Raw genomic sequence first — 24,407 nt, 5'->3', positions numbered from 1 at the left:
CCCTTACCTTACCTTACCTTCCCTTCCCTACCTTGCTGCTGAGATCCCCTCATCCCTGCTCCTTCTCTTTACTTCTCTGCCTGTGCCTGTGCTTGCTTTCTTCCTGCTCAGATTCTCTCTTGACTCTCGGCTTGCTCTCCTACAATCCAATCTAAACCTGCACATCGACCCCATTCGTGGCCTGTTCTTGAGGCCTTTGCATTAGCATTATTAGCAGGTTTGGTCAATATTGAGAGTCTTGGACAAGGTGCGCATAGACCGAGACATTACGCAGAGACCCTTGAGCATTCCTTCGTGTCGATCAGCAGAACACGTACGACTCTTTTGCACTGCAGATTCTCAGACTCTACACATACTCACAGTAGGGAAGTTAGGGGAAGTGAACAACTGCAAACAGATACCATCCAGCTTTCGAGCTACACGGTGATGGCCATGCTCTGAGTGCTCAGTATCATCGTCGGCGAGAAAACTACGCTTGGAAAAGCAACTGCGATTGCTTCGTCTGTACCATTCGAATTTGCGAGTCATCTCAACTTCGCAGAAACCGCAATGACTCCAACGATCACCCGCAGCTGTCGGCCTGCGCAAACAATGCCCAAAATGACAATCTCTACTGCTCTCCTCCTCTGCGCGAGCACACTTCTTCTCGCCTCCCCCGCCGCCGCGCAAAATTTCCCATACGTGCCCACAGAGATTCTCATGCCCGACCTAACATGCGTTGACGGCAGTGTTCCATGCAGTGCTTCGAACCTAGCATACATCTTCCGACAAACAGCTTCAGGCAATGTTGAATTTCGATCCCTCGACTTTTCCAAGAGCATCGATGCGGACGAGGACAGCCTTGAGCGCGCAAGCAATGATACTGTCTTACCTTTTCTCGATGGTAGTTCCAAGAGCACTGCCTTCGGTGCTGCGAGAACAGCGAACGGCTCTGTCCTCGTTTATGCAGGTGACTGCGAATCTGGTAGCGGCGATGTTTGGAGTTTCGACTATAGCAACGATCAAGGGGGGTGGTCTCGTCGGGGTCTCAAGAACGGCGGAGACACCCGTCGCGCACCGTATTTCCTTGGAGGCACTGTTGCCTTTTCCTCCAGCCTCGCTCCTGATATGGACCAGCCAACTCTTTATACTTATGGAGGAATGTGCGAGACACCCGAGTCTGGAAGTGATGCGACGAACTGGCAGAGCAATGCCAACTACACCAAATCGATGCTGAGACTCGCACCCCATGATAGCGATGCTTTTACCTCGTATGAGATGAGCGTCGCTTCCAGTGGTGGACCAAAAATACCCATTGCAGGCTTTACTCTAACTGGTCTCACGCCCTCAATGACCAATAAATCCGGCATTGTGACGCAGCAGATGAGTTATGTACTTCTTGGTGGACATACCAAGACAGCCTTTATCAACATGAGCACCGTCGCTGTGTGGAATCTTCCCGCCGAGTCATGGAGTTATGTCAGCATTCAAGCTCCAGATGTTGGTACGCCAAAGTCAGATCTTGCTGTGAAGGATACGAGCTCTCAGAATCGCCGCAGGAGCACAACCACTGCGGACAATGTCTACAGTCGTTCTGGGCATACTGCGACGCTCAGCGAGGATGGAAGCTCTATCATCGTTATAGGAGGATGGGTTGGCGATGTTAATACCCCTGCTGAACCGCAACTTGCGATCCTCGAGATGAGTGAGATCTACAGCGGGTGGCAGTGGAAGATCCCTGATCAACAACCTGATTTCAACGGAATCTACGGCCATGGTGCTGCAGTGTTGCCAGGAAATATGCTCATGGTCTACGGCGGCTGGGAGTTTTCGGGCTCTTCCTCTCGGAAAGTCAAGCGTCAATCCTCGTCTGGAACACTTCGCTTCTACAATATCACGTCAGGTTCATGGGGATCACAATATACAAACCCCGCCTCTAGCTCATCGGATGATGATAACGACGCGCCCAAGGATGATAACAAAGGATCAAACTCGAAGCGCCTTGGCCTCGGTCTCGGCCTAGGCTTTGGTATTGCTGCCCTGATCGGCATCATCATTGGTGCTCTGTGTTGGTACAAGAGACGCAGGCGGCATATCAGCAAGCGAGAAGAAGCTGTCAGGGCGCTTTCTCAAGATCCCAACTACTATAATAACGAATACCCCGAAATGGTGGAAAATGATCCTTGGGGGCTCAATAGTGCCCCTTGGTATGGTACTGGTGAAAGCCCTTATGCTACTGGCGAGCGATCTCTAGGCTACGAGTCTATGAGGGGCGCTCGAAGTGGTCATCCTGGACTTCACATCCCACACAAATCTATGGCAAGGCCGTCACGAGGAGGATATATACCTACGGGACCACGGCCTACAAGTTTCCCGGGTCCAATTCATCCGATTTATGAGGACGATGAAGAGGAACCCTATCACAACCGAGGCCTTTATGATCACGTCCCGACTCCTACATCAGAGGTTCCTTCAGATCCTTTCCAGACTCCAGTCGCAGGCGTGGGTCCGAATAATATTCCTCACCCCATTTGCCTGACTCCTGGAGGTGGTAATAGAGCCTCGGCAACACCGAGCCCTGAGAGCCCGCGACATGATCCAGAGGTTCAAGATTGGGTCACTGAAGTTGATGCTGCGGAAGGACTACTTGCACGCATGAATAGTCGACGAAGCCAGAACCAAGGAAGCGTGGGTCACAGTCAGGGTCGTTCTTCACCAACGCGGCATAACTCGACCCGTTCAGCTGCTCTGCGAGATGATGAATCGCGAAGCGGATCTAACTTGTCCGAATCAGCACGGAGCGCAGCGGAAAGCATCAAGGCTAAAGCACGTCAACTCAACCCTCTCGCCCCAGCGTTCCTAGCCGCTGGTGCCGAGCACCCTAAGCCAGGCAGTTCGTCGTCTAGTAGTTACAACACAGCCCGCTCGTCATTTGGTGTTCTTCAAGCAGAGGGTCCTTCGTTACTTATGGGAGATCGAGCTCCTCGCTACGATGATGATGAATCCTCGTCGCCGTCCAAGTCAAAGCCACGTAGGGGATGGCTGGGCTCTCTTCGGCGAGTGTTCTCAGGGGCTAGTACCCCAACATCATCCCGCGAAGATATGTCTGGCATACGCCGTTCGTTTGATCAAGAGCCCGTGACTGGTGATTACGAGCCCGGCCTGGTTGGTCTACGCGGTGAGCTTCTGAGAAGGAAGAAAGGCCGACAGGACTGGGAAGGTGTTGAAGGCGATTCGCATGGTGCTATGATGTCTGGTGGAGCCGGACTTGAGCCTGGAGCTGAGTCTGACTGGGATATTGAGAAGGCTGTTGAGCAGCGATTGGTGCAGGTCATGTTCACTGTCCCTCGAGAACGTCTAAGAGTTGTTAATGGCAACGAGGAGGGCAGCGATCGAGAGGACGAGGTGCCGATGGAGCCACACAAGGCTGAGTTTGTTGACCCAGACAACGAGAGCCAGACATCAGGAGGTGTCAGTATTCGTGAGAAGCGGGATGAACGTGGATTTGGACATGCTGGCATTCGACCAGTGGCGGAGCCAAAGAGGGACGACGAGATTAACGAAAAGCAACCGCTTGTTCAGGATGATCAAGAACAGCTAGATAAGAGGCGTCGTCTTGAGGAAGAGGGACAGCGGCTGATGGATGAGAAGCGTGCCGAGGAACAACGTCTTGCAGAAGAGAAATCTCGACAAGCACAACAGAAGGACAAGGAGTCTGAGAAGAGAGAGCTACCACAACCTACATCACAAGAACAACAGCAACCCCCTCCAGAAACACTACAACAAGCGAAACCCCCTCATCTTCAGCCACCTCAACCTCTCTTCCAGCGCAGCTCCCGGGATTCTTCACCGTCGTCATCGCGTTCTCCTTCTCCTCTACCATCTCCTGGCCACCCCTCTCACTCAAGACGACACATGCGAGGCAACTCAAACAACTCTGTCGGCGGCTTCCTCCACCCAGATCTGGCTCCACTAGAGCCACGCTTCTCGCACGAAACAGACCGTTCCTCGGGTGTACTTCTCGAAGCTCAAGCAGTTCCCCTCACACGAGAACGAGCTCGAACACGCGTCTTGGCTATGGTTGATAGTTTCGAGAGTCTAAGTCGCGAGAACAGCCCTAGTCCCACACGGTTCCAATAGTCGGAGGAGAAAAGACGCAAAAGGTTTTGCACAGAGCGCGGATTTGTTATTTTGGTTTGCAGGGTGTTTGGGTGCAGGATAACCGGAACATAGGGTTTGCTTGATTTGGAATTCGCTTCAGCATTTTCAGTGCATATTTTATTTGGATTGTCATGAGTCTTGGATCTGTATATATATCATCATGTATCTATGTGCTCAAGATTCTACCCTACAAGTGGGATACGATTAAAAAGACAGGAATTCGCTTTTACACTTCATGGCCATTCTTGATTTAGTGCTTCACCGTCTCTAACCTCCTTGAGTAATGTTCCTGTCGACAGAGTATTCCACAACGTCGACCTTCTAGGGTCATCATTTGAAGCCACGAGGATATCCACGAACTTATTAGACTCCATCGTCTCCAGCCGTAAACTAGTTGGTTTCGACGTGCCTCCCACTTTCCGCGACATTTCTCCATAGTGCGTTTTCAAGACTAAAGTTGTAAAGGCATGGGGGCCACGTCAAATGTGGCGTTGTACACCTCGCGAGCGTCGGTTCTGCTCTATTCAAGCCGCGGACCGCTTGACACCACGCGCGATTCATGTTGCCTCACGTTTCAAATCCAGCAATAGAGCGCCTGAGGCGATGACTCAGTATAGATCACAGGGGGACGAGTTGCATGTAGAGATGGAGAAAGAGGCGGATAACTTCACCGTAGAGCTAGCTTGATCACGAGTTCTTTAGTGAGCGTCGAAACTCATGAAAGCGATCACTTTCGTGTCACGGGGATAAAAAGTACAAGCAGTAGTTGCAGACCAAGAAATGAAGAGAATACTTTTGGCCGCTATTTCAACCTCGTGGCCCTATGCATTTATGCTGGCTCTATGTACGTAAAAGTGACCCCAAACTGACAACGACGACCTGCATATTATATCCAGACTTTGAAGCCAACACTGAGCGCCCACGTAAGTCATTCAAACTCGGCGACTCTGTCACGCCCTTCACAGGTCGCTGTCCCTCATCCATTGTGCCATAACTGTTTGGTCGAGGTCGCCGTTGCCGTGATGCCATAAGTATAAAATCCGAATCGAAAATTAAGCGTTGGTTTCTGCCGTCATGCATGACCTTTCAAGTAGTGATGTGCGAAGCAGCAGTCACTTGGCTCGCTCGTATATGTACCCTACCATGATCCCGCCAGTTGCTGGGGGGCGTTCGTCCCATGTTCCGTTGTGTATGTAATCCCCCTTGTAAAATGCCAACGCCTTCCTGGTATCTCGAAATGCAACTAAACCCGTTTGGGTTTTAAAAGTGAGCCGGGAGAAAGTGAGATTCGTGTGCTTCATGGGTCATTGTGACCATTTTGTCTGCTCGTCTAGAACATCTTTCATTATCCATCCCAAGAAATTCTGCTTGACTCCAGGGATTCAAGTTGAGAATGTACCCTCAAGGCAAAATGATGCCGTGCTCTTGATCAAATAGACAAGTGCCTCTTTTCGTAGTCTCATCCTATAAAAGATGGTTTTTGGGGCCCAGCGGAATTTCTGGAGTTGCCGAAAGTCCTGTCGGTCAAGGCTCAGGCGTTGGATCGGGGTTTGTTGCACGAAGAACCTTAGGCGGCTGAATCCTCCTCGAATAGTCGTGGTCATCTCGCAATGTGTTGATACTCTCATGACTTGCGCTTCGAACGTACAACCCTTGCTTAAATGGATCCATTCGAGGATCAACTTGTAAGGTGCTGTTACGGCTTCCTGCCGCGGCTGATGCAATTGGTGATCCAGCCATGCTCATATCAGGTCGTGCAATGCCCGAGGAGCTATCTCGAACACTGGGGTCGTCCTGATAGGCTTCTTGTTCGTTCTGTTGCTTCTTTCGTCGGAACCAGAGGAATAGGACGAGGCCTGCGGCACCGATGACGGCTGCAATCACGCCTACCACGATACCGACAACTTGGCCAGTGCCAAGTCCACTCTTCTCGGTAGTTGAGCCATTGGTGTTTTCGCTTGCGGTCGTTCCGCCAGTCTCCGTCGGGGCTGCCACGGTGACGGTCCTGATAGTACCGCCAGCAGTGACAGTCTGGACAACAGAGGTGCGCGAACTAGATGTAGTTGACTCATCCTCGGCTGTGCTCGTGACTGAGGTTTGATCTTCGGTCTAAATACGTAGTCAGTGTCTGTCCTAAACCTCTTTATTACATCACCGATTTCCGAGGCGAGATAACATTCGTGTTGACAAGGCATACAGTTGAGGTTGTTTCTGGCTCCGAGCTGGACGTGGACGTGGAGGTCGATATGGATGTGGATGATGGCTTTAGAGTCACCGTATTCTGTATTGTCTCAGTCACTCTGGATACGGCCACGGTGGTTGGTTTTGCCTGATGGTTGCCTGTTAAGCCGTGGTATCTTACCAACCGCAGAAGGGTTTAAATGGACTGAGATGTACAGGTGGAGGAGTTGGGTAGGCAGACACTCGTCTGATCACGGCATATGCGGCGATCACAACACGAAACATAATCATGTCACAGGATTTGACTTACTGTGGTTGATGAAGGGGAAGGGCCCCTTGAGCCTGAAGGCTCGACGTTGCCTAGAGACACATATCCGTACACTCCGTCACCACCGCAGACTTCATCAGGCCATGCTGGGCAAGGAGTATCGCACTTGGAGTCGTCCACTTGGGATGACTTGACAGGAGCGTAATTCGAACACCAGCATAGCTTATCCTGAGTGATAGCGTATGCCCAGTCATCGATACAGAAATCATGGCAGAGGCCATTAGTCTGATAAATGCTCGTATCTAATAAGATGGTTAGAGGCTGCAAGGTGTGTATACGACGGGGTTACATACTCCTAGGAGTCTCGCCAGTATTGTAGCTAGCACAATATTCGATGTTTAGGGTAGCAGCTAGAGGTGTCCATGATGATGCTATTAAGAAGAGCAAGCCGGCCTGTTGGGCATGTCTGGAAAGAGGAGACATGATGGTTATGACTTGGTCAAGAAAACTACGTTGAGTTTAAGGTTAGAATGTGTCGAGTTGAAGGGGAGCGAGGAGAGCCCAGGCAGAAGGAGCACGTTACACACCTTTACCAAAGAGACTGAGCAAGAGAGCATGTGAGGTCGGGTGCAACAGAGATGAAGCAGGCTTTTCATAACATGACACGGTTGCGGGAGAACTCTCAGTTGGTCGAAGCCATACCACGTCTGACGTCGAGAGGTGTAGTACTACCGGCAGGTGTGATTTCGCGTGGGTAGATGTCCCGACGCCGGAGCAAGACAGCCGATATCGTCAATCGTGATCCGGGTTGGGTTGAGCAAGGTAGCACAATGAAGTGTTCAAGCAGGTTATATGTGAATCACCAGGAGATCGGTGGCTTTTCGAAGATGGGGATTTAGATTCGCGATGATCGGGTATCGTGTTTGGTTCGGGATGAAAGAATTATCGATGAGTGACAGTGAAGAGTCGAGAGTTTCCTGAGGCTCAAGTGGTTATCGATGAATAATTCTGGCAATCCTCGTAGATTTCCAGTTGCAAACACAAGCGAATGGTCGGTACGATACAATGCGATCCCAAAACGTGAACAGTACCAATTATCCCAAGACGAAAGGAAACCCAGATCCAAAAGTCACCACAAGGGTAAAAGAAAAAGAGAAAGAGCAATTCCCAGTCAACGAAATAGATATCGTGGAGATGATTAGGAGGGGGAGGTTGGGGCGTGATTGAGAAATAATAGGCAGAGGCAGAGGCAGAGGCAGAGGCAGAGGCAGAGGTAGGAATACGTGACAACTGGAGAGGTCGAGGTCGAGAAGGGAGATTTGGGATGGGAAAAGGTGTGAGGGAAGTAGCGACTAGAGTGGTCAAATCAGGTAAGAGCTAGGTAGGTATCTGTACCTAGCACGGTAGTCCCGGGCCCTAGTGGAGGGGCGGCGGCAGCAGCGACCGGGATGGGAAACAAGGAAGGAAGAACGAAGACGAGCGATGAACTCTCTAACCAAATTTGGCCCGACTTGAGAATAGAAGAGGGCCTGGGAATAGCGACGGACGAGAAAAGTTCTAGGGAGTTACCTAGGCAAAATCGATAAATTGGATTGTCGATTCCTGTGGAAGCATCGATGTGTGTTCCTTGGAGTGGTCCTCAGTTGATAGTTTGTTTGCCAACGACTCCTCTCTCACTTGAATAGAGTTGCACTGGAGGTCACGATACGACCTGGCAACAAAGCCCAAGCAGCGCAGTAAGTTCCCAGTACGTACCGCGCAAAGTATCGCAGGGGTCCTGAGACCAAAAATGGAAAGGTTCCAATACTCAGCTGCAAAGCCAAGGCTGGGTGGACAAAGGAGGCTCCACGCTCTGAAAAAGAACCAAGCAGAGGGGAGTCAAAGATGAAGCGGGAAGAGACCGATCCGATGGCCTAGTAGGTAGTTCCCTTTGAGCGTGATTGATGATGAAAAGAGGTGTGATGGCGGTGCAGCAGTAGTGCTATTATCTCGGCGTAAAATGGCCGTCTTTTTTTTGGTTTTTTTTTTTGGTTTTCTTGGTTGGAGTGAGTGTGAAATGAGGTAGTAGCAAAAAGATTGAGCTTAGAATGAAAGAATACTAAGGAACGAATTGAAAGGAATGAAAGACAAGTCAATTGTGCGTAGAAAGAGAAGAAGAGAGATAAGATGATATTGCAGGAAAGGAACTTGGTAAAATTGATTGAGCCAGAAGAGGTAGAACTGATCGACTTGAAATTACCTGAGGTAAGCAATCCTCGCGTTGTTGCTGGTCAACAGCAGGTCCAGTACGAAGCTGTCCACAGAATCACAGTGACGAAACGATGTTCACATATTATAAGATGCACACAGGCTCAAGATCTGATATGATCCTCTACAGCTGCAAGCATAATCACAGCTTGACAGAAAAAATAAAGAAAATTCATTAAATAAAATAAGATAAAAGATGGACCCTCGTTTCCGCAAGCTCCCCTATCCCTTACCTACCAACAGACACTACAACACGAGGCGCCCGTAGCCTCATATGATGCCTGTAGCAGATGTCGTCACCGCTGAGAGCGCTGTGGGCGCTGTTATTGTTTTAGGGGAGTGACAGTGCTTTTTGGGTTGGTTGGGTTTTATTACGGGAGGTTGAGAAGGGGGGGGCGTGTCGTGTCATATCGTGTGGAAGTTGCAGGGACAGCCAGAGAAGAGGGAGTGGGATCTGCATGGGCCCTGGACAAGGGTGTGAGCGGCGATCTTGATAGAAGCGAGGAGTGGGAGAGGAGAAATGTATGTACTAATACTGTTGCGGAGTGTTGCAAGAGCCCGTCCGACAATGGCAATTCGTGGTCTGAAGTGTGAATTGTATGGTGATGTGGTATGGGAAAGGCGATCCCTGTAAACCATCACTCTGCTATATCTTATCCTCCGTACCGAATGCTCTTATTCTTTCGATATTAAACAATTCCTCTTCTCCTCTAGTCTAGCATGCTAATATATAATCAGCTGGCTTCTACCTTTTGGCTTTGGCTTGCCGCTACCTTTATGGGCTTAAGAAATCGAAATTGGACATTAGCGACAACCACTTCACTCTCTGCTCGGCAACCCTTTATCCGGATTGACCTCAGCGCTTGGCACTCTTCTCTCAGGTTCCCTTTGTGCTTCCTTCAGTGCATCAAAAGAGAAAGCATCAAAGTCAGGAACTCTTTCTTCCGTCTCCTCCTGTTATGACGCGCAGATGGCTCTTCAAATCTTACAACGTACAACGCTAGAACGAGATTATTGAAACACAGCTCCTCTAAAGATCTCGGCGTTTGCTGTAGCTGTTGAACGGTAATTCGCGCTCCAGCCCAAGATCTCAGTTCAAGACAAACTCGACAGAATTATAACAGCATTCAATGGACTGGTAACTGGTGCATATTTTTGGTCAACCCCCATGCCCATCATCTTGTTTTGACTCCACTGTTCCCACCCTCCAAACGCGCGATAGATATCGTGAGTCTAGCGGCTCTTCTTGGCTATGTATGGAACGAACCATTCCTCATTGTGCAAAAAACATCCCATTCTCCTCAATCGAAGACGACAGAATGAAGCAATTGCGGACACAAACAAAAGTTTCCGTGCATCCCGCTGTATTACTACGTACAGCTTGACTCTCCTCCCGCTTCTAAGCACTACCTTGCCTTACTATCTCTCCCTGTCCCCAACATAGAACTCAACTCACATGAACTACCTTAGTTAGTGCCTGAGTTCAGCGCCGCGCCGTTGGACGTGGCATCGCCCAGTTTAGGAAACGGTGACCTACCATAACGGGCCATTTCCGGCCCCTTTTTGTAAGTTTTGTGTTTTTAACCACGACGATCCCGTCGCCGGACAAAGTAGAGGCCAAGATGATGGTTGTGGGTGAGAATTGCGTGTGTAGGCTCTAACTAGAGGCCCAAAGATGTTTGATCGGCATCAAAAACAGTGAATATCTCGCAATATCTCTCTGGCTTGCTCCACAGTCCACAGACCATAACCAAAAATCTAAATATCCCTGCTCCGTGGGACTCGTGGTTTCAGTCATTTTGGAGCCGGCCCGCGGAAGGGAGAGAGGGAGCATGGATTATGATGGACTTGACAAGGTTGTAAGTGGGATAAGGTTGGAGAAAAACATGAAATAACATGCGCGAATCCGTTCGGCCATGTTCTTGGAGATTCCCGCATGATAGCGAACGAGCGAGCGATCGCGATCGGTTCACTTACTCCATGGAGAAACAGACAGAACAAGTCTTTTTCTTTGATCCTTATCTGGGTCGTTTGATACAAGTCAATCATGTGCCAGGAATGACCGTTTATCTTTGACGCAGAAACTTGCCCTTACAATAACACGAGCATTGACCCGTCTCCCCGCTCTCGTATAATCAATCCATCAGATCATAACCCTTGACAATTTTAAATATTTTGCCTCAACAATACAATACATACATACATACGCGGAAGCGAGTCTCCCTTTCACGATTCGACGTCACTGAGAGAGACTAGCTGTCGTCGTGTGACTGGAGATCTAAAACTCACCTTTAATTTTCTGACCTGGCAACAATCTACTCAGTAGGCACGGAGTAGCTACTAGTAGCTCCAGTCTTCTCTCTTCCATGTGTCTAGTCTAGCTGATTCAAGGTTATTAGCTCGAGGGTTTAACTTACAAAGAATCCATCCATTGCCTTGTCCAGCTGAACACGTAAACCAACTCGAGAATACGTATCTTTTAACTTGGAACAAAGTCAATTGATAGATAGCCTTGGTATGCTGACACGCTAAGAGGTCTGTCTAGTCCATCTTGAGACGACGCTGCTACGGTTCGGTCTTTTTCTGTGTGGAAAATGGCACGATATGCACGATAGTGGTGGTGGTGAAGCTTAGAGATAAATGGCTGGAGTTTGTGAGCCTCTTGATCTAGAATCCGGGGCTTTTTCTTCTTCTTTTTTGGTATGATAATAGCAGCCTCTTATTATCGATGATGATGGATGATGATGATCAAAAACTTGGCACTTGGGTAATATTTCGATCAGTTATTATCCAGGAACCATTGCCTTTAATTTTGTATGTCACTGGCGGTCCAATAACCTCGTCGCACTTTTATCTACAGATTATGTACTATGCTATGGTATCTAGAGGATGTCTTGTACCTACACCACCTTTGAATCTCACTCACATTTCTCAGTGTCCGACTTCAACACCCTCCATCAAGCGCAACACGAACTCCAACTGCCGCCAAGTGCAGTGACTGCTACCCCATCTCTGTAGACGAGTACACCCTCTTTGACGCGCTTGTGTTCAATTGTCCAATGGCGTAGCTAGCTCTTCCGATTTCTGACATGCTGTATCGTATTTCTCGAGAACCCCTTTGCTTGTCACAACTGACCTGAATGAACACGGGCGTGGCAAAGATGCTTCGTAATGTCTCAATCTGCGACGCTATTCCCAACCAAATTCTCGGCTGAGAGTCACGCAAGCGATGATATGCGTGGGGGCATTGTCACGATTCTCTAGACTCTTGTGGTGCAGTCTGTGTTGTGTTATGTCTCGTGAATGTGTATCGGCATCATCGAGCCGTAAACCGAGGCTGTCACCATAAATATCTTGGCCGCCACATCCGCCATGTTCCTCTGTATCACGTTGTCTTGAGTAGTTGAGGCTCCGTATTCCAAGGTAACTTTACTAAACTCTGACATATTCGCACATGCCAATGGCTTGGTCCTCCTGTCAATGCAGTGACTTCTCGGCTCTATGCTGTGCCACGAAGCACCACTGTCTGTCTCTCTGTATGTCTTCTACTTAGCCGACGAACCTTGATGTACTGTACAACCCCCTCTGCATGTACTATTTTCCCCTCTATGATGCTGGAGTGAGAATATATGATTCCTTCATGTTGAGGGAGAAGGCTGTCACAGGCAAATCACACGCTTAAACACTGTCGCTATTGCGTGTTTGGCTGCGCCGCTTCGCCAGGAGAATGCCACTTCAGGGTCCGCAATCTGCAAGCCGTCCGCCACCAGCTGCAGTCGGTTGATGTTAGTTAAGTGGTGAGGGTGTAGAGACTCAATTTTTGGGGTTTTTCCGCTCAAAGGTTCCGGGGCATTTTGCAAACTGCAGTATCGTGGAGCTTTGTCTGGTGCGATATTCGAGTGTATGTTGCTTTTGTGTCTCTACTCCTAGTTTTTCTACTGTGCAGTACACGTAACCATTCTCTGGTCCATGACTCTTTAGATATCATTGATTCGTACATCTCAGGGCTAAAGTTACGGCATGTGGGAGAAATACCTCAGCTTTCCACGACGACGATGGAGCAGTTTTAAACATATAAGCTCGGTTGAGTAGTTTAACTTACTTGTTGGGTCTTCATCTGTCTCTGACATGCGTGTCCATCGTCTTCCAAGCGTCATGGCCTTCCCACTATGGCTTTGAGTTTTTCGTGCATGCAGAGCTAATCGACGTGAAACACTCGGTCGAGATCTTAGTCGAGGTAATGGAGCAGAGCCGCAAAACAAACCCTTTATGGACGAACCCAATCGACGCTTTTGACTACACAGGTCCGACTTGCGACAAAATCTCTGTTTTGATTACTTGATGAGATGTGGCTCTTGCAAACGATGAAGTTATGAGTGCAATCTTTAGGTGAGATGCTGATCTAGGGTAGGCACACCTCACAATGCTTTGCCATGCCTTGTCTGGGGTAAGAGTGCTTCAGAGCTGACCACTCACGGTCTTCAGCTGTGGCAGGTGGCACCGCAGGAAGGCCCAAGCTCCCTGCCTAGCACTATGTCATCGCCTAAGTCGGATGCGTCTCTGATCTTGAGATACGCATCATCATCAGCCTTGCCAAGTACAATATCAACATTCACAACAAACATCGAATATATGCACACTGAGCCTTATAACCCTCTTTCAACACCCGCGACTGAATAACTGAGCCTGGAGCTCTCTATAATATCTTCGATTTACCTGCCGATGTGACTAGTTGACCGAAAGGTCCCTTCCGGCCCCTCCGGCTTCGACCGTACTCAGCCTGTCGATATGGTCGCGATATCAGGCTTTCGGAGTCTCTCAACTCCTGTGAATCGAAGTCGACGACTTCCTATGATACTTGGAGGTGGTGCATTCTTCATCATGTGCATCATATACCTCCTCCTCTCCATCGCACCTTGCATGGTGTATGGGAATTGCTATCGTGGTTATTCGAGTGCCTACAGCTTCGATGCTGACTTGGCCCACAACCCGACCTGGATGGCCGACATTCCTGACGATGTATTCCTCTCGAGCCTCAGTATACCGGGCACACACGACACAATGACCTATGAGATAGGATCAGAAACTCTACAGTGTCAGAATTGGAACCTGACTACCCAGCTGGAAGCAGGCATTCGTTACTTCGACATCCGCGCTCGTGTGCGGGATGACGAGTTGCATATTTACCATGCTAATGGGTACACTGGCTTCAGCTTCGAGGATGTGGTTGGCTATATGAACGACTTCCTGGACAGGAACCCTTCTGAGGCGATCATCATGCGCCTCAAGCAGGAAGGCAACGGTATTGGAGACAACAACACTCTGTCATTCGAAGCCGCCTTCAACAAATACCCACTTGGGGATCGACTGTACAACTACAGCGCTTCTGAACCCTTGCCAACTCTTGGTAGTCTTCGCTCCAAGATCTTTGTTCTTCAAAACTTCCCAGCTTGGCGAGGAGGACCGTATGGTCTGAAGTGGGAAGGTCATCAAATGATCTTAGAAGATATATGGATCATCCCTGATATCTACCACTTGTCGGAGAAGTGGACTGCGATCCGTGATGCCCTCGAACTCGCTGCAACAGCAGCTCTCGACAACAAGGTCCTCTATTTGGCACACATTTCAGCTTCTGTTGGTGTCTTGCCCATCGAGGCTGCGGCTGGGCCCATGAACCGAACTGTCACGGGTATGAATGACATGACTGGCCAGTGGATTAAGGATTTTGAAGATAACGAAGACACTACCCGAACTGGAATCGTCATCATTGATTTCCCCGGCAAGAAGTTTATTGATGCCATTCTTCGATGGAACAAGTCATATACAAAGAAGCAGGTATAAGCCCAGGCCGATCATTGGCTGTGCTCAAGCCCACGCCTGGCAATACTAAGGGCCTCTTGTCTTGATACACCGGACACCCCAAAGCCCGGTCGTCGGTTATTGTCAGGCTTTCTCATCTGAGACTCTGACGTCTCACCTCTCACTCATGGAATCGATACCCCACAGCATTGTGTACTCTAGCTAGCTCTTTAAATTACAATCGTCAGCGTGGCTGAACAAATAGTATCACTAACAGCAAATAATTTTTTTTTATCAGAATGCATATTCAAATGAGGATTATCCAATTTTACCCCCCGTTGATCAACTCCTCATCATGCCCCTGCATATGACGTGGATACTGTGGCGTCCGGATGCGTTTCACCAGGCCATGTTCACTGAGTCAAAGAGAAAAGATCTTCAGGGACAGAAACACCAGAAATCAAGGCAGAGACTGTATAACGAAACAAAAGTACAGTACATAAAGCACACGCTTTCGGTCTGTGTCCACCCTGTCTCGATTTCTGTCTGTCAATCAATCAATCGCTGACTGTTCCGAACCCGGTGCGCGTTTCTGACACACCTTGAGATGTGAATGTATTGTTCTGTGCGTGGTTGGCTATGACGTTGAGACTGAGATCGACACAATGTGATTGTGAAGTTGGGACGTTGATGGAGTAACATGGTCAAGGTGAAATTACTCTGATGGTTATAGTTGAGTGAATGATCTGATATGCATGTGAAATCACACAGGTTGGTTACCCGGTATTGAAGGATTAAGTAAACGAAGCGAAAACTATGGGCTATTGCTCTGTCCAGATCGAGATAAGAAGCTGAAGTTGTCAGACAATACGGATGATTGTAGGACAAGCAAGTAACTGAATTATAGTCATAGAATGTAGGTGTTGCTGTAGTTTGACGTGTCAGATGAAGATGTAACTCTACATTCGGATGTTGAGTAAGAAGAGCGAGTAAAACAGAATATCTTCTAGCCTGATACTATTCGATAGGCTTAACTGCCTGAACCGTTTTATCCCCCCTAATGCAAGAATCTTACAATGATTTACAAGGCCTCGTTCTAGAAACCCGACCCCCAAAGTCTTGTTACTCTAATTTGTATCACAGAAACAGGCAAGCAAATTCGCCGCCCAAAGGGTATATGCACTTCCTGAACGCCTTGCAGCTAAAACACCCGAAGCTCCCCAAAGCCAATTCTAATAAACAAAAGAGTCTGATGTAGCTCTTTTGTTTCGAAGCTGTTGCTGAAACCGACTGATTCAACATGATATGTTGTTGAGACCAAGTGAAGTCTCCAAGGAGCATGTGTGCATGTGTGTAAAAGCAGTAATAATTGTAGTAGTAGTAAAAGGAGATGTGTACTGATTGATAATGCAAAGGTCGAAAAGGAGCATAATGTGACAAAAGTCCTGATAAACGCCCTGGAAATGCGACTCGTCTGTTGTCCATCCGTTCGTTCCTAATCAGACTGCATGGTCGTGTCCGAAGTCCTCTTCTCGGGTCGTATCGTTATTGTATATCCATGACCAAACTCGTATCCTCTCTTCCCTTTTCTTTTCTCTTTTCTCCCTTTTCGTTCTCTCGTACTCAAAACATGCCGACTTCCTTGCTTCATTCAATTTATGTCTTTCATCGTCGGGGCCTCTTCTCACGTTCACTCGATAAATTTCCGACTCCTTCTTCGCTTCTTCTCTTGCGTCCACGATCCTCTCGCCCATCGCGGCGATCCTCCGGTCGCGATCCTCCATCACGCTGTCCTCCACGACCGCCTCCTCTACCGCTGCCTGCCCAATCTTCACCACTTCGGCCACTTTGACCATCACCTCTGTGTCGCCCTTCACGACCTTGAACAAGGTCTCTACCACCTGTTGGAGGAGGGCCCATAGGCTCTCGTGGAACACCGCTTTGATCTCTGTTAGATCTTCTAGATTCCCTCTCTTCTCTGCCACCTTCGCCAGCTCCTGATCGACGGTCCCGATATTCGCGATGCTCTTTGCCCTCACGTTCTCGGCCTGGACTACGATCACGCTCTCGTTCACGACTTCCTCGACGTGAAGTGCGGTTGGATCTAGTCTCGCGGTCGCCACGGCGACTTCGGTCATGCTCGCTACGACCTGAGCTCTCCTCTCCATTGGCAGGCGCCCGGCTTGACGATTCGTTCCTGATAGGATCTTGGCGTTCTTGAGCTGGTGTAGCAGTGGGAGAACCTCCAGTCAAGACTTGAGCATCGGAATTGCCAAGGGTTTGGCGCGAATGACGTCCTCTTCCGCTGTTGCTTCGGCTGACATCCGGCATGTTGGCCTGCGCTTGTTGCAGGGTGCTGTTAATGCCTTGGAGCTGCCTCCGCCCACCACCATTGCGAACACGTTCGTTCGAGGAGGCTGGACCGGTAGGTACGTTAGGCTCACCAGCTGGTGATCCTGCGTAGCTGCCAGGTGTTTGTCGTTGTCCCGGGCCAGGACCTCGGTCGGGGGTGCCAGCTCCAGGCATTGACTGACGATTGTGACCGTGATTATGGCCATGAGGATGAGATGGTGGCGGCCCAGGAGGAGGCGGAGGGACTGCACCAACTTGAGCACCGATTTGTGCTAGACGCTCTGGATGGACCCCTGAAGGTGTAGCATTAGTGGATGCAGGAGAAGGCAGACCTTGGCTGGGACCGGCGTTTCTCATCCGATTTTGAGGGCCGCTGGGCGTGCCTGAAGGCGTGACAGGGCCGCTGTTCTGCTCGAACCCGCGTCTTCCTCTGCCTGACGCCGCCGGGCCAGTTGGTGGAGGTCGATCTGGAGTAGGAGGCCGTTCGCCTTCCGCACCAGCAAACCTGCCATCAAGTCGACCTGGCAGCCCTTGAGGTACACCATGACCTCTATTTGAACCTCGTCCACGGGCTCTTGGTCCACTTGGTCCATAAGGCACTTCAGTGACATTCTGTATCGAGTTGAGACGTCCATAAGAATCATCTTGATGAGGTGGCTTGTGCTCAGGCTCCGGAACCCGAGAAGGAGTTCCATGAAAACTAGAAGCATCGCGACCTTTAGGTCCAGAACTTCGCTCAGCCTCACGGTCCATTGGTCTATCGCCTCGGTATGGCGATCGCTCCCGGGGATCTCTTCCAGAAGAAGGCCGGTGTTCCACAGGATAATTGCGATCATGTCGGTCTTCACGTCCACCTTCAGGCTGACTACTCTCATGCCCATACCGACCTCCTCGTCGAGGAGATTGAACGCGAGCGTTGTGATCTCGTGGCTCGTTCCGAGGGGCGCGTGAAGGTGTGTTGTCTCTGTTGCCCATCAGGGCAGCCCTCTCCGGATTGATCGTATCCATTGTCTCCACGGGAGCGTTCTTACGACCTCTACTAGACCGGTCAGAGTCCGGTGCACGAGCCCGTTCGTTGTCTTGAGCAAACAGGGCAGCTCGTTCGGGGTTGATATGTGGCTCAGGCGCCTCGACAGCTGCAGCGGGAACTGTAGGGGCTGGGGTAGGCGTTTCGTTCAAGCGACCATGGTCGTGACCTCTACTGCTCTTAGAATCCCTAGTTCGGTCTCGGTCATGTTCGCTACGACGACTTGACCCATCAGTTCGAGATGATTCCCGGCCGTGATCTTGTGTTCGTCGCTCAGAGAAGTCGCGTGAACGATCAGGACGAGCAGGATCAAAATTTCGAGAATCGCGCTGATCCCGGGACTCACGAGGTTCTCTAGGCTCACGCTGATCTCGAGTATCGCGAGGTTCCCTGGGCTCACGAGAATCCCTAGACCGTGCATCTCTGGGCTCTTTACCATCACGACGCTCATGCCCGCGGGATTGGTTAAATCTCTCGGGAGTGTAGTGCGCGGGAATAGGCACATCAGGCCGACTGGGTAGGGTATGAGGTGGCCGCTCCGGAAGCGTGTTAGGCCGAGAGTCGTGCTTCGCGCCAGCACCGGTTCCAGAATTGTTATTCGAGGCGCGGGGACCAGATGGTGTATGGTCGCGTTTCGAGTCCCGAGACGATCCTGGCTTGGCTGGCAGCAAGTCCTTCGCCGGGCCAGTGGGCTTCGTTGGATCTGTCGCGGAATTCTTGAGGTCTTTGCCATCCTTGACTTCTCCGTCTTCCTCCTCAGCAGTCGTTTGTTTCCCTCTTGATTGCCTAGTTCTGTTAGACTTGATATATCTTTGCCCGAGATATCGACTTACTTGTTGGGACCGGGCTTGAATTCCGGCGCAGTTGCACGCAGATTGTTCGTCTTGTCTGCTTCGTTTTGTGCAGCGCCAGCCTATTAAGGGTCAGTAATGTCCGTATATCTAACATCGTAGCACTTACACTACCCGGGCGGAAAGCCTGAACCATAACCCATTTGGATTTCCTCCTCTGAAGTTCTGACATGGCACCCTGAGCAGCGACTGACAGATCGACACGTCCACCAACCTCGCTATCAGGAGAAGGTTTGGCAGCACTCTCTTGCTTGGTGATAGTTTGGAGGAGGCTTGAAAACTTCGTAGCCATAAAGTCGATAGCTGGGAAGAAGTCGAGGACCGCCTTCAGAACTGTGATGGCATTTCGAATATGCATCCATTCCGTACCCTCCAAACAAGAACGCAGAGCGCTATTGAGGTTCTTGTGCCAGCGGAAGAGCAAGTCACGGAATTGCTCGTGTTCAACAAAGGTCAGTGGCTTGTCATTGTCGTCAAAAGTCAGAGCGAACCCAAGGCGGGGCTGATCGGGGGTTCCCTTGGCCTCCTTTTCATACACACCCAATCTTGGTTGGTCTCTTGACTTGTCCTTCTCATTGGGAACTGTCGCGTTCTTGTGCCAACGCGATAGATCCTCGAGAATAAGCTTCAAGAAGCGACCAAGATACTCGGCCTCCATGACTGTAGATGTAAAAATAAGGGCCCTCAGGCGATTGGCGTTGAAAAGTCGGTCGTAGAGTGACATCAATTGGAAGCCGGGGGCATTACCTTCGTGCAGTGCCTTGATAAACTTGTATGTATACTCAGCATCAGCCTTGGAGAGAAGCATGCGAGGGATGAAGCACTGCTCGAGTAGAATATCGGATATGGTATCTGGCTTGGCTCGAGGTTCTGGGAAAGACGATTGGAACTGCTTGTTCAGGTAAATTTTCCATTTCGCCTGGCGCATCAGATGTTCACTGTTTTCTTCTGAAAGCCCGATCTGGAGCTGCATAAGCTCCTTTCGTTTTTCCACTTTGCGCTCTTGTCCACGCCTTGACATGTCGCTTCGATCTCGTGAGATAGCGACCTCTTCAGCTCTGAGGCGATCTTTCTCCTGTCTGTAGATTTTGTCTGGACAATAGAGGTCACCTAGCTGAAGAGCCCAAAAGTTCGCATAGAGCTCTGGGGTAATCTTCTGCCAGATCTCAGGACGGACAGTGTTTTGGATGGCATCCACAATCGGCTGTAATGTTGTCTTGACAAGAGAGGAATCTTCCGACTTCTGTGATTGTTGTGAATTAGTTGATGTGTTTGGCGCTGATGAGTTTTGAGCACCAGCCTGTTCTTCAGCCTGTACTGCTTCTTGGCTGGGTGTTTCGTTGCCGCCGGATGCAGCAGGCGTATCAGACATTGAAACATCGCCTTCTTTGTCTATAGATTGTGTGACTTGAGCCTTTTCCTTTGCCTCGTCGACCTTCTTTGGCTTCCACGGATGCATGCGATGGGAAAGGCTGGCCCTGCCAATCAGAAAAGCCAGACTAGGGTCCAGGCCGTACGAATGGATGAGTTCAGGAATCGAGGGAACAAGGTCGTCGAAAGTGGAAGGGTCCATGTTGCTCCAGAGCAAGTCGAGGTATTGAACCAAAATGCGATGCGAATCGTCAATCATCGAGGATAGATATTTGATGTGGGCTTCATCTTCCGGCACCTGAAAGGGAGCTGCTTGTCGGTACTGTGCCAGGTTAATGAGTAACTGCGCGGCAAGCTTGGACTCCGTCAAGGCTTGAATGAGACGCTTTGAACTCTTGATGTTCTCAAATCGCTTATCCTGGCCGCGAATTAGAGTATGGCGTCGCAGGTATTCACCTCCAGCCATGGATAAAATTTGAAGGTCAGTGAAATCAACCGAGTCAACAATACCACCCATCGAGGTGATGAGCTCCTTTAGAATGATAAGGTCGGTGGAGTTGCCCTGAATGAGCTGATGATTGACGTATTGCAAGACTGGTGTGGCGTTAAGAACTGTGTATCGTCGGAAGACTCTGCCAGAAAATCTTGACAAGGCCTGTAGCCATTTGCTGGTAGTGAGAGCGTGTTCAGCTTGAGTACGACTCCTTGATTTGCCAAGAGAGCTCATCAAGGACCATACAAGCACATCGTAGGAGAGGTCTGTGAAGTACTTGGCGCACTCCACAAAAGCATCGATCAGGTTTGGATAGGACTCTAATTGCTCGAAAGCAACCCTGAAGACGATACCAGGAGATGAGTAACTGGTTTTGGCGAGTTGCTTAGCCATTTCACTCAAGTTCGTGAGAGAAACTCGCTTCATAGTGCCCCTGGTTTCCGACGTGGCCTTTGCAAAAGCTGCCTTCATAGCGGGCAACCGAGAAATCTGCCCCTCAAACCATTCAGCGTACATGGAGTAGCGAGTAGTCATGGGATAATGCCTTAAGAGCTCCCAAATGGCGTTGACAGCTGAAGCGTTGGCCTTGGTATGACTCAAAGCTGGCATCAGCAGCCGTCGAAGTAGATCGTGCCATCGGGTAAGATTGTGCTCTGATTTGTCCTCAGCGAGGCTCTTCGCTCCGATTCTGGCCAACTTGGTCAACAGAGCCTCGTCTTTGCCAATATTGACACCAGAAATGTTGAGAAGTGTCCCGCAGAGAGTGAAGATGTCATCCACGGACTGACAAACAGGGATATTGTCAGCCCATTCGTCCCAGTAGTATCGATAATTTTGCGATTCGTTGGTGTCGACTTTATCGGGGAATGGCCACCTGAGAGACTTGCGGGTTATTAATCTGCTCAATCGAACACTGCCCTTGGGAAGTCCAGACTGGTCGAAATCTGGAACAAATTTGGTTGGACATCCAGTCTCGCCGACCACGACAGGTCGGCTGTCGCGGAAGACCTTGTCAACGCAATGATGAAGGATGCGATGAATCCTTTCGAGGACCTCAGGGAAGACCTCTGGGATCCATGGGAAGCGACCAAGAATGAATAGCGATTCGGGGATAGCTCCGATGGTCAATAATTGGGTGAGCAATGCTACCTTTTGTTCCAACGGTTCTGGCAGTTTTGGCTTGTTGTCTGTAGCTTCTATGGTAGCCTCCTTCGTCTCTGCTTCAACCTTCTTGGGAAGTTCTCGTCTAGGCAGATTCGAGCTATTGGGATTATCATCGTCGCCTTGGGGTAGGACACCAGCCATGAGAAGGGCATTCATCGGACCACCACGAGAAGATCGTTCTTCCTCCTCGATCCTCTTCATCTCCTTTTCTTTGACTGTTTCCATGTCTTCATCAGCTGGCGAAAGATGCGGGTACAGGTCGGTCAAGGAAATAAACCCTATCTTGACAAGAAGAGAAGCTAAGTATAAAAGATTGGCGGGGAGTACGTCTGTCTGGTCGCGAGCATCGGAGTTGTAGAAACGCAACTTGAAGCCGAGTAGTTGTGCGGCCGTTCTGTTGCCAGGGGGTGGGAGGGTTTTGGTTTCCTGCACCCACTGCCTTTCAATATCCGCGGCAGCATCATCGCCCTCGGCACCGTTGGTGATTGTAAGTTGTTGCGAGTCGGAATCGGCGACTTGTCGACCTCCAAGCTCAAAGAATGCCTCCATGTGAACTTCACGAGCTCGATCCCAGAAAGCAACATCTCGAACTCGCTTCTTCTCCTCCAAGAGCTTCTCATCGTCTTCCGTCGTTGTCCACTGTGAGTAGTCCGGGGTTGCCCACAAGGGTAGACCGCCGACATAGACTGCGGCACTGAATTTTAGATGAGATCGAGGCCACCAGGAGCTAACTCGTAAAAATTTGACGAAGAATTTGAACTGCTTAATGAGAACAGCAGCTGCAACGTCGAGGGTTACGTCCAATACCCTGCCGACGTCAAGATCGAATGTACCAATAAGAGCCTTGATTCGCTCGAAGGTCTGTTCTGCCATTTCGGGAGGAGGGGGAGTCACACTGCTAGTTGTGAAAAGTTCCGTAATGAGCTTTGAATATCCTTCCGTCTCCTCACGAAGCAGGTTATAGTTGGCTTGTCGGTATAGAAGGTTTGTTGCCTGTTTGATACCTAGTTTGACAAAGTTATCTCTGATAAGCCCTATCCGCTGCAGGACTTCAGCTTCGAGCACCTGTCGCATTAGGTTGGACGACACGCCAGATGTCAGGACGAATTCGCGAAGAGTCGGCCTGTAAATGGCGGGCTCGTTATCCATGACTATGGACAACGAGTCAAGAAATAGGGTGTGGGGAGCGAACGCGTATGAATCCTTAATAATCTCCGTCGTTTCGTCACCAAGAATTTCCTTGACGCAGGCACCTGCATCGGCTGGTGGTAATCGAGCTTCGACAACTGCGTGCACGAACTCTTGGAATAAGCTTGACAGCTCCGTGATGTCAACATCTTCCCGCGACTGCTTTCCATGTTGGATGATTGCATTCCGACCACTCTCAGCCCAAGCGCTAATCTTCTCGTCCGTAAGATTATTATAGCGATAGTTAGAACGGACCGGAGAGGGCGGCCGCAACAACGGAGGCGGTGCATAAGCAGGTCTCTTTATCACTGGCGCAGATGGAGGAGGAGGGGGTGCCGGTGGCTGTGTTGTATGAGAAGAGCTGGGTCGTCGTTGCGTTGATGAAGGGTTCTGTTGATGATTTGGGGGTCCTCGGTTTTGACCTTGAGATGAATCGCGTCGACCGGGACCTCTAGGCCCTCTGCCGCGACCACGAGCCATATTATCGTCGCGGTCGTGTTGTCCAAGTGCGGTATCACCGGGTCGATGAGGAGAAGATCGGCCGCCTTCAACGGAATGGCGATCACTTCTCTTTCGTTTACCCGGAGGCATAACTCGCGATAATGAAGTCGTGACCGAAAGCGATGATTATCTCATTAGATGATCGTGACGATGCTGCGATGCCGGATATTATGGATGTCAAGGTCTGGAAGAGAAAGTATGAGTTTGGAGTTTCGAAAATAGCGGAGGGAGCAGCATTTGTTGCTATCAAGGCTGCGGCGCGGATGAAGAAAGACTGACTTTTGACGACAAGGAGTTCGGGTGGGGAAGGTAATAGTCGCGACAAAGCTGACAAGGGAAAGACTGAAAGAAAGGAAGTTGGTAGTAGTACAAGAGTGCGCAATTATCTTCTGACCTGACAGAAAGAAGCAAGATACGTGTGCGATTGGTTGATTTGGTTGAGTGAGCCCAGTCGCGATGGGTTTTGAGAAGAAAGGAATAAAGCAAAGAAGCTCCAACAAAGCAAAAGCACGGATGGAATTACATGTCACGACGTTTTGGCAGCCTTATCCTTACTGAGGAAACGAGGCTGCCAACCACTGGAGGCCAGTCGGCCAGTGGCAGGTACAGCGCCCGCACGGACCACCTTCAGCGAACTCGATAGTACGTACCGCTCTCTTGGGATTCTATTCATCTCATCGGTTTCAGGATTGAATGGTGGAGGTACTTTGGCTCTGAGCTTGATACTTTTGAATGACAGTCGGGCTGGGTTGACAATAGACATGACGAGCCTAAACATTTAGATTGAGATACACAATAGAAAATTATCCTGTTGTACCTGATTTG

The 24,407-nt window shown here is 49.8% G+C and overlaps 5 protein-coding genes across 5 annotated transcripts; 3 read left to right on the top strand and 2 right to left on the bottom strand.

Moving 5' to 3' along the window:
- Positions 1 to 600: 600 nt before the first annotated feature.
- On the top strand, positions 601 to 4,119 carry FPRO_10591 (uncharacterized protein; the record flags this gene model as incomplete). The annotated part of the gene is made up of 1 exon (XM_031231570.1): positions 601 to 4,119. One exon carries the CDS (start codon positions 601 to 603, stop codon positions 4,117 to 4,119), a length of 3,519 nt encoding a protein of 1,172 aa, XP_031081594.1.
- An 801-nt stretch (positions 4,120 to 4,920) lies between these two features.
- Positions 4,921 to 5,134, top strand: FPRO_10590 (uncharacterized protein; the record flags this gene model as incomplete). Its single annotated transcript, XM_031231569.1, has 3 exons — positions 4,921 to 4,984; positions 5,037 to 5,063; positions 5,106 to 5,134. The coding sequence occupies 3 exons, from the start codon at positions 4,921 to 4,923 to the stop codon at positions 5,132 to 5,134; spliced, it is 120 nt and encodes a 39-aa protein (XP_031081593.1).
- Positions 5,135 to 5,664: 530 nt separating this feature from the next.
- Positions 5,665 to 7,072, bottom strand: FPRO_10589 (uncharacterized protein; the record flags this gene model as incomplete). Its single annotated transcript, XM_031231568.1, has 3 exons — positions 5,665 to 6,249; positions 6,632 to 6,891; positions 6,943 to 7,072. 3 exons carry the CDS (start codon positions 7,070 to 7,072, stop codon positions 5,665 to 5,667), a joined length of 975 nt encoding a protein of 324 aa, XP_031081592.1.
- Positions 7,073 to 13,624: 6,552 nt separating this feature from the next.
- On the top strand, positions 13,625 to 14,677 carry FPRO_10588 (uncharacterized protein; the record flags this gene model as incomplete). Its single annotated transcript, XM_031231567.1, has 1 exon — positions 13,625 to 14,677. One exon carries the CDS (start codon positions 13,625 to 13,627, stop codon positions 14,675 to 14,677), a length of 1,053 nt encoding a protein of 350 aa, XP_031081591.1.
- A 1,623-nt stretch (positions 14,678 to 16,300) lies between these two features.
- FPRO_10587 (uncharacterized protein) lies at positions 16,301 to 23,672 on the bottom strand (the record flags this gene model as incomplete). The annotated part of the gene is made up of 3 exons (XM_031231566.1): positions 16,301 to 18,800; positions 18,848 to 18,927; positions 18,975 to 23,672. 3 exons carry the CDS (start codon positions 23,670 to 23,672, stop codon positions 16,301 to 16,303), a joined length of 7,278 nt encoding a protein of 2,425 aa, XP_031081590.1.
- Between the last annotated feature and the right edge of the window lie 735 nt (positions 23,673 to 24,407).

The sequence above is a fragment of the Fusarium proliferatum genome (assembly GCF_900067095.1).
Source record: "Fusarium proliferatum ET1 genome assembly, contig: FPRO_scaffold005, whole genome shotgun sequence".
Classification (NCBI taxonomy): domain Eukaryota; kingdom Fungi; phylum Ascomycota; class Sordariomycetes; order Hypocreales; family Nectriaceae; genus Fusarium; species Fusarium proliferatum.
This window is presented reverse-complemented; position numbering and strand designations above follow the sequence as displayed.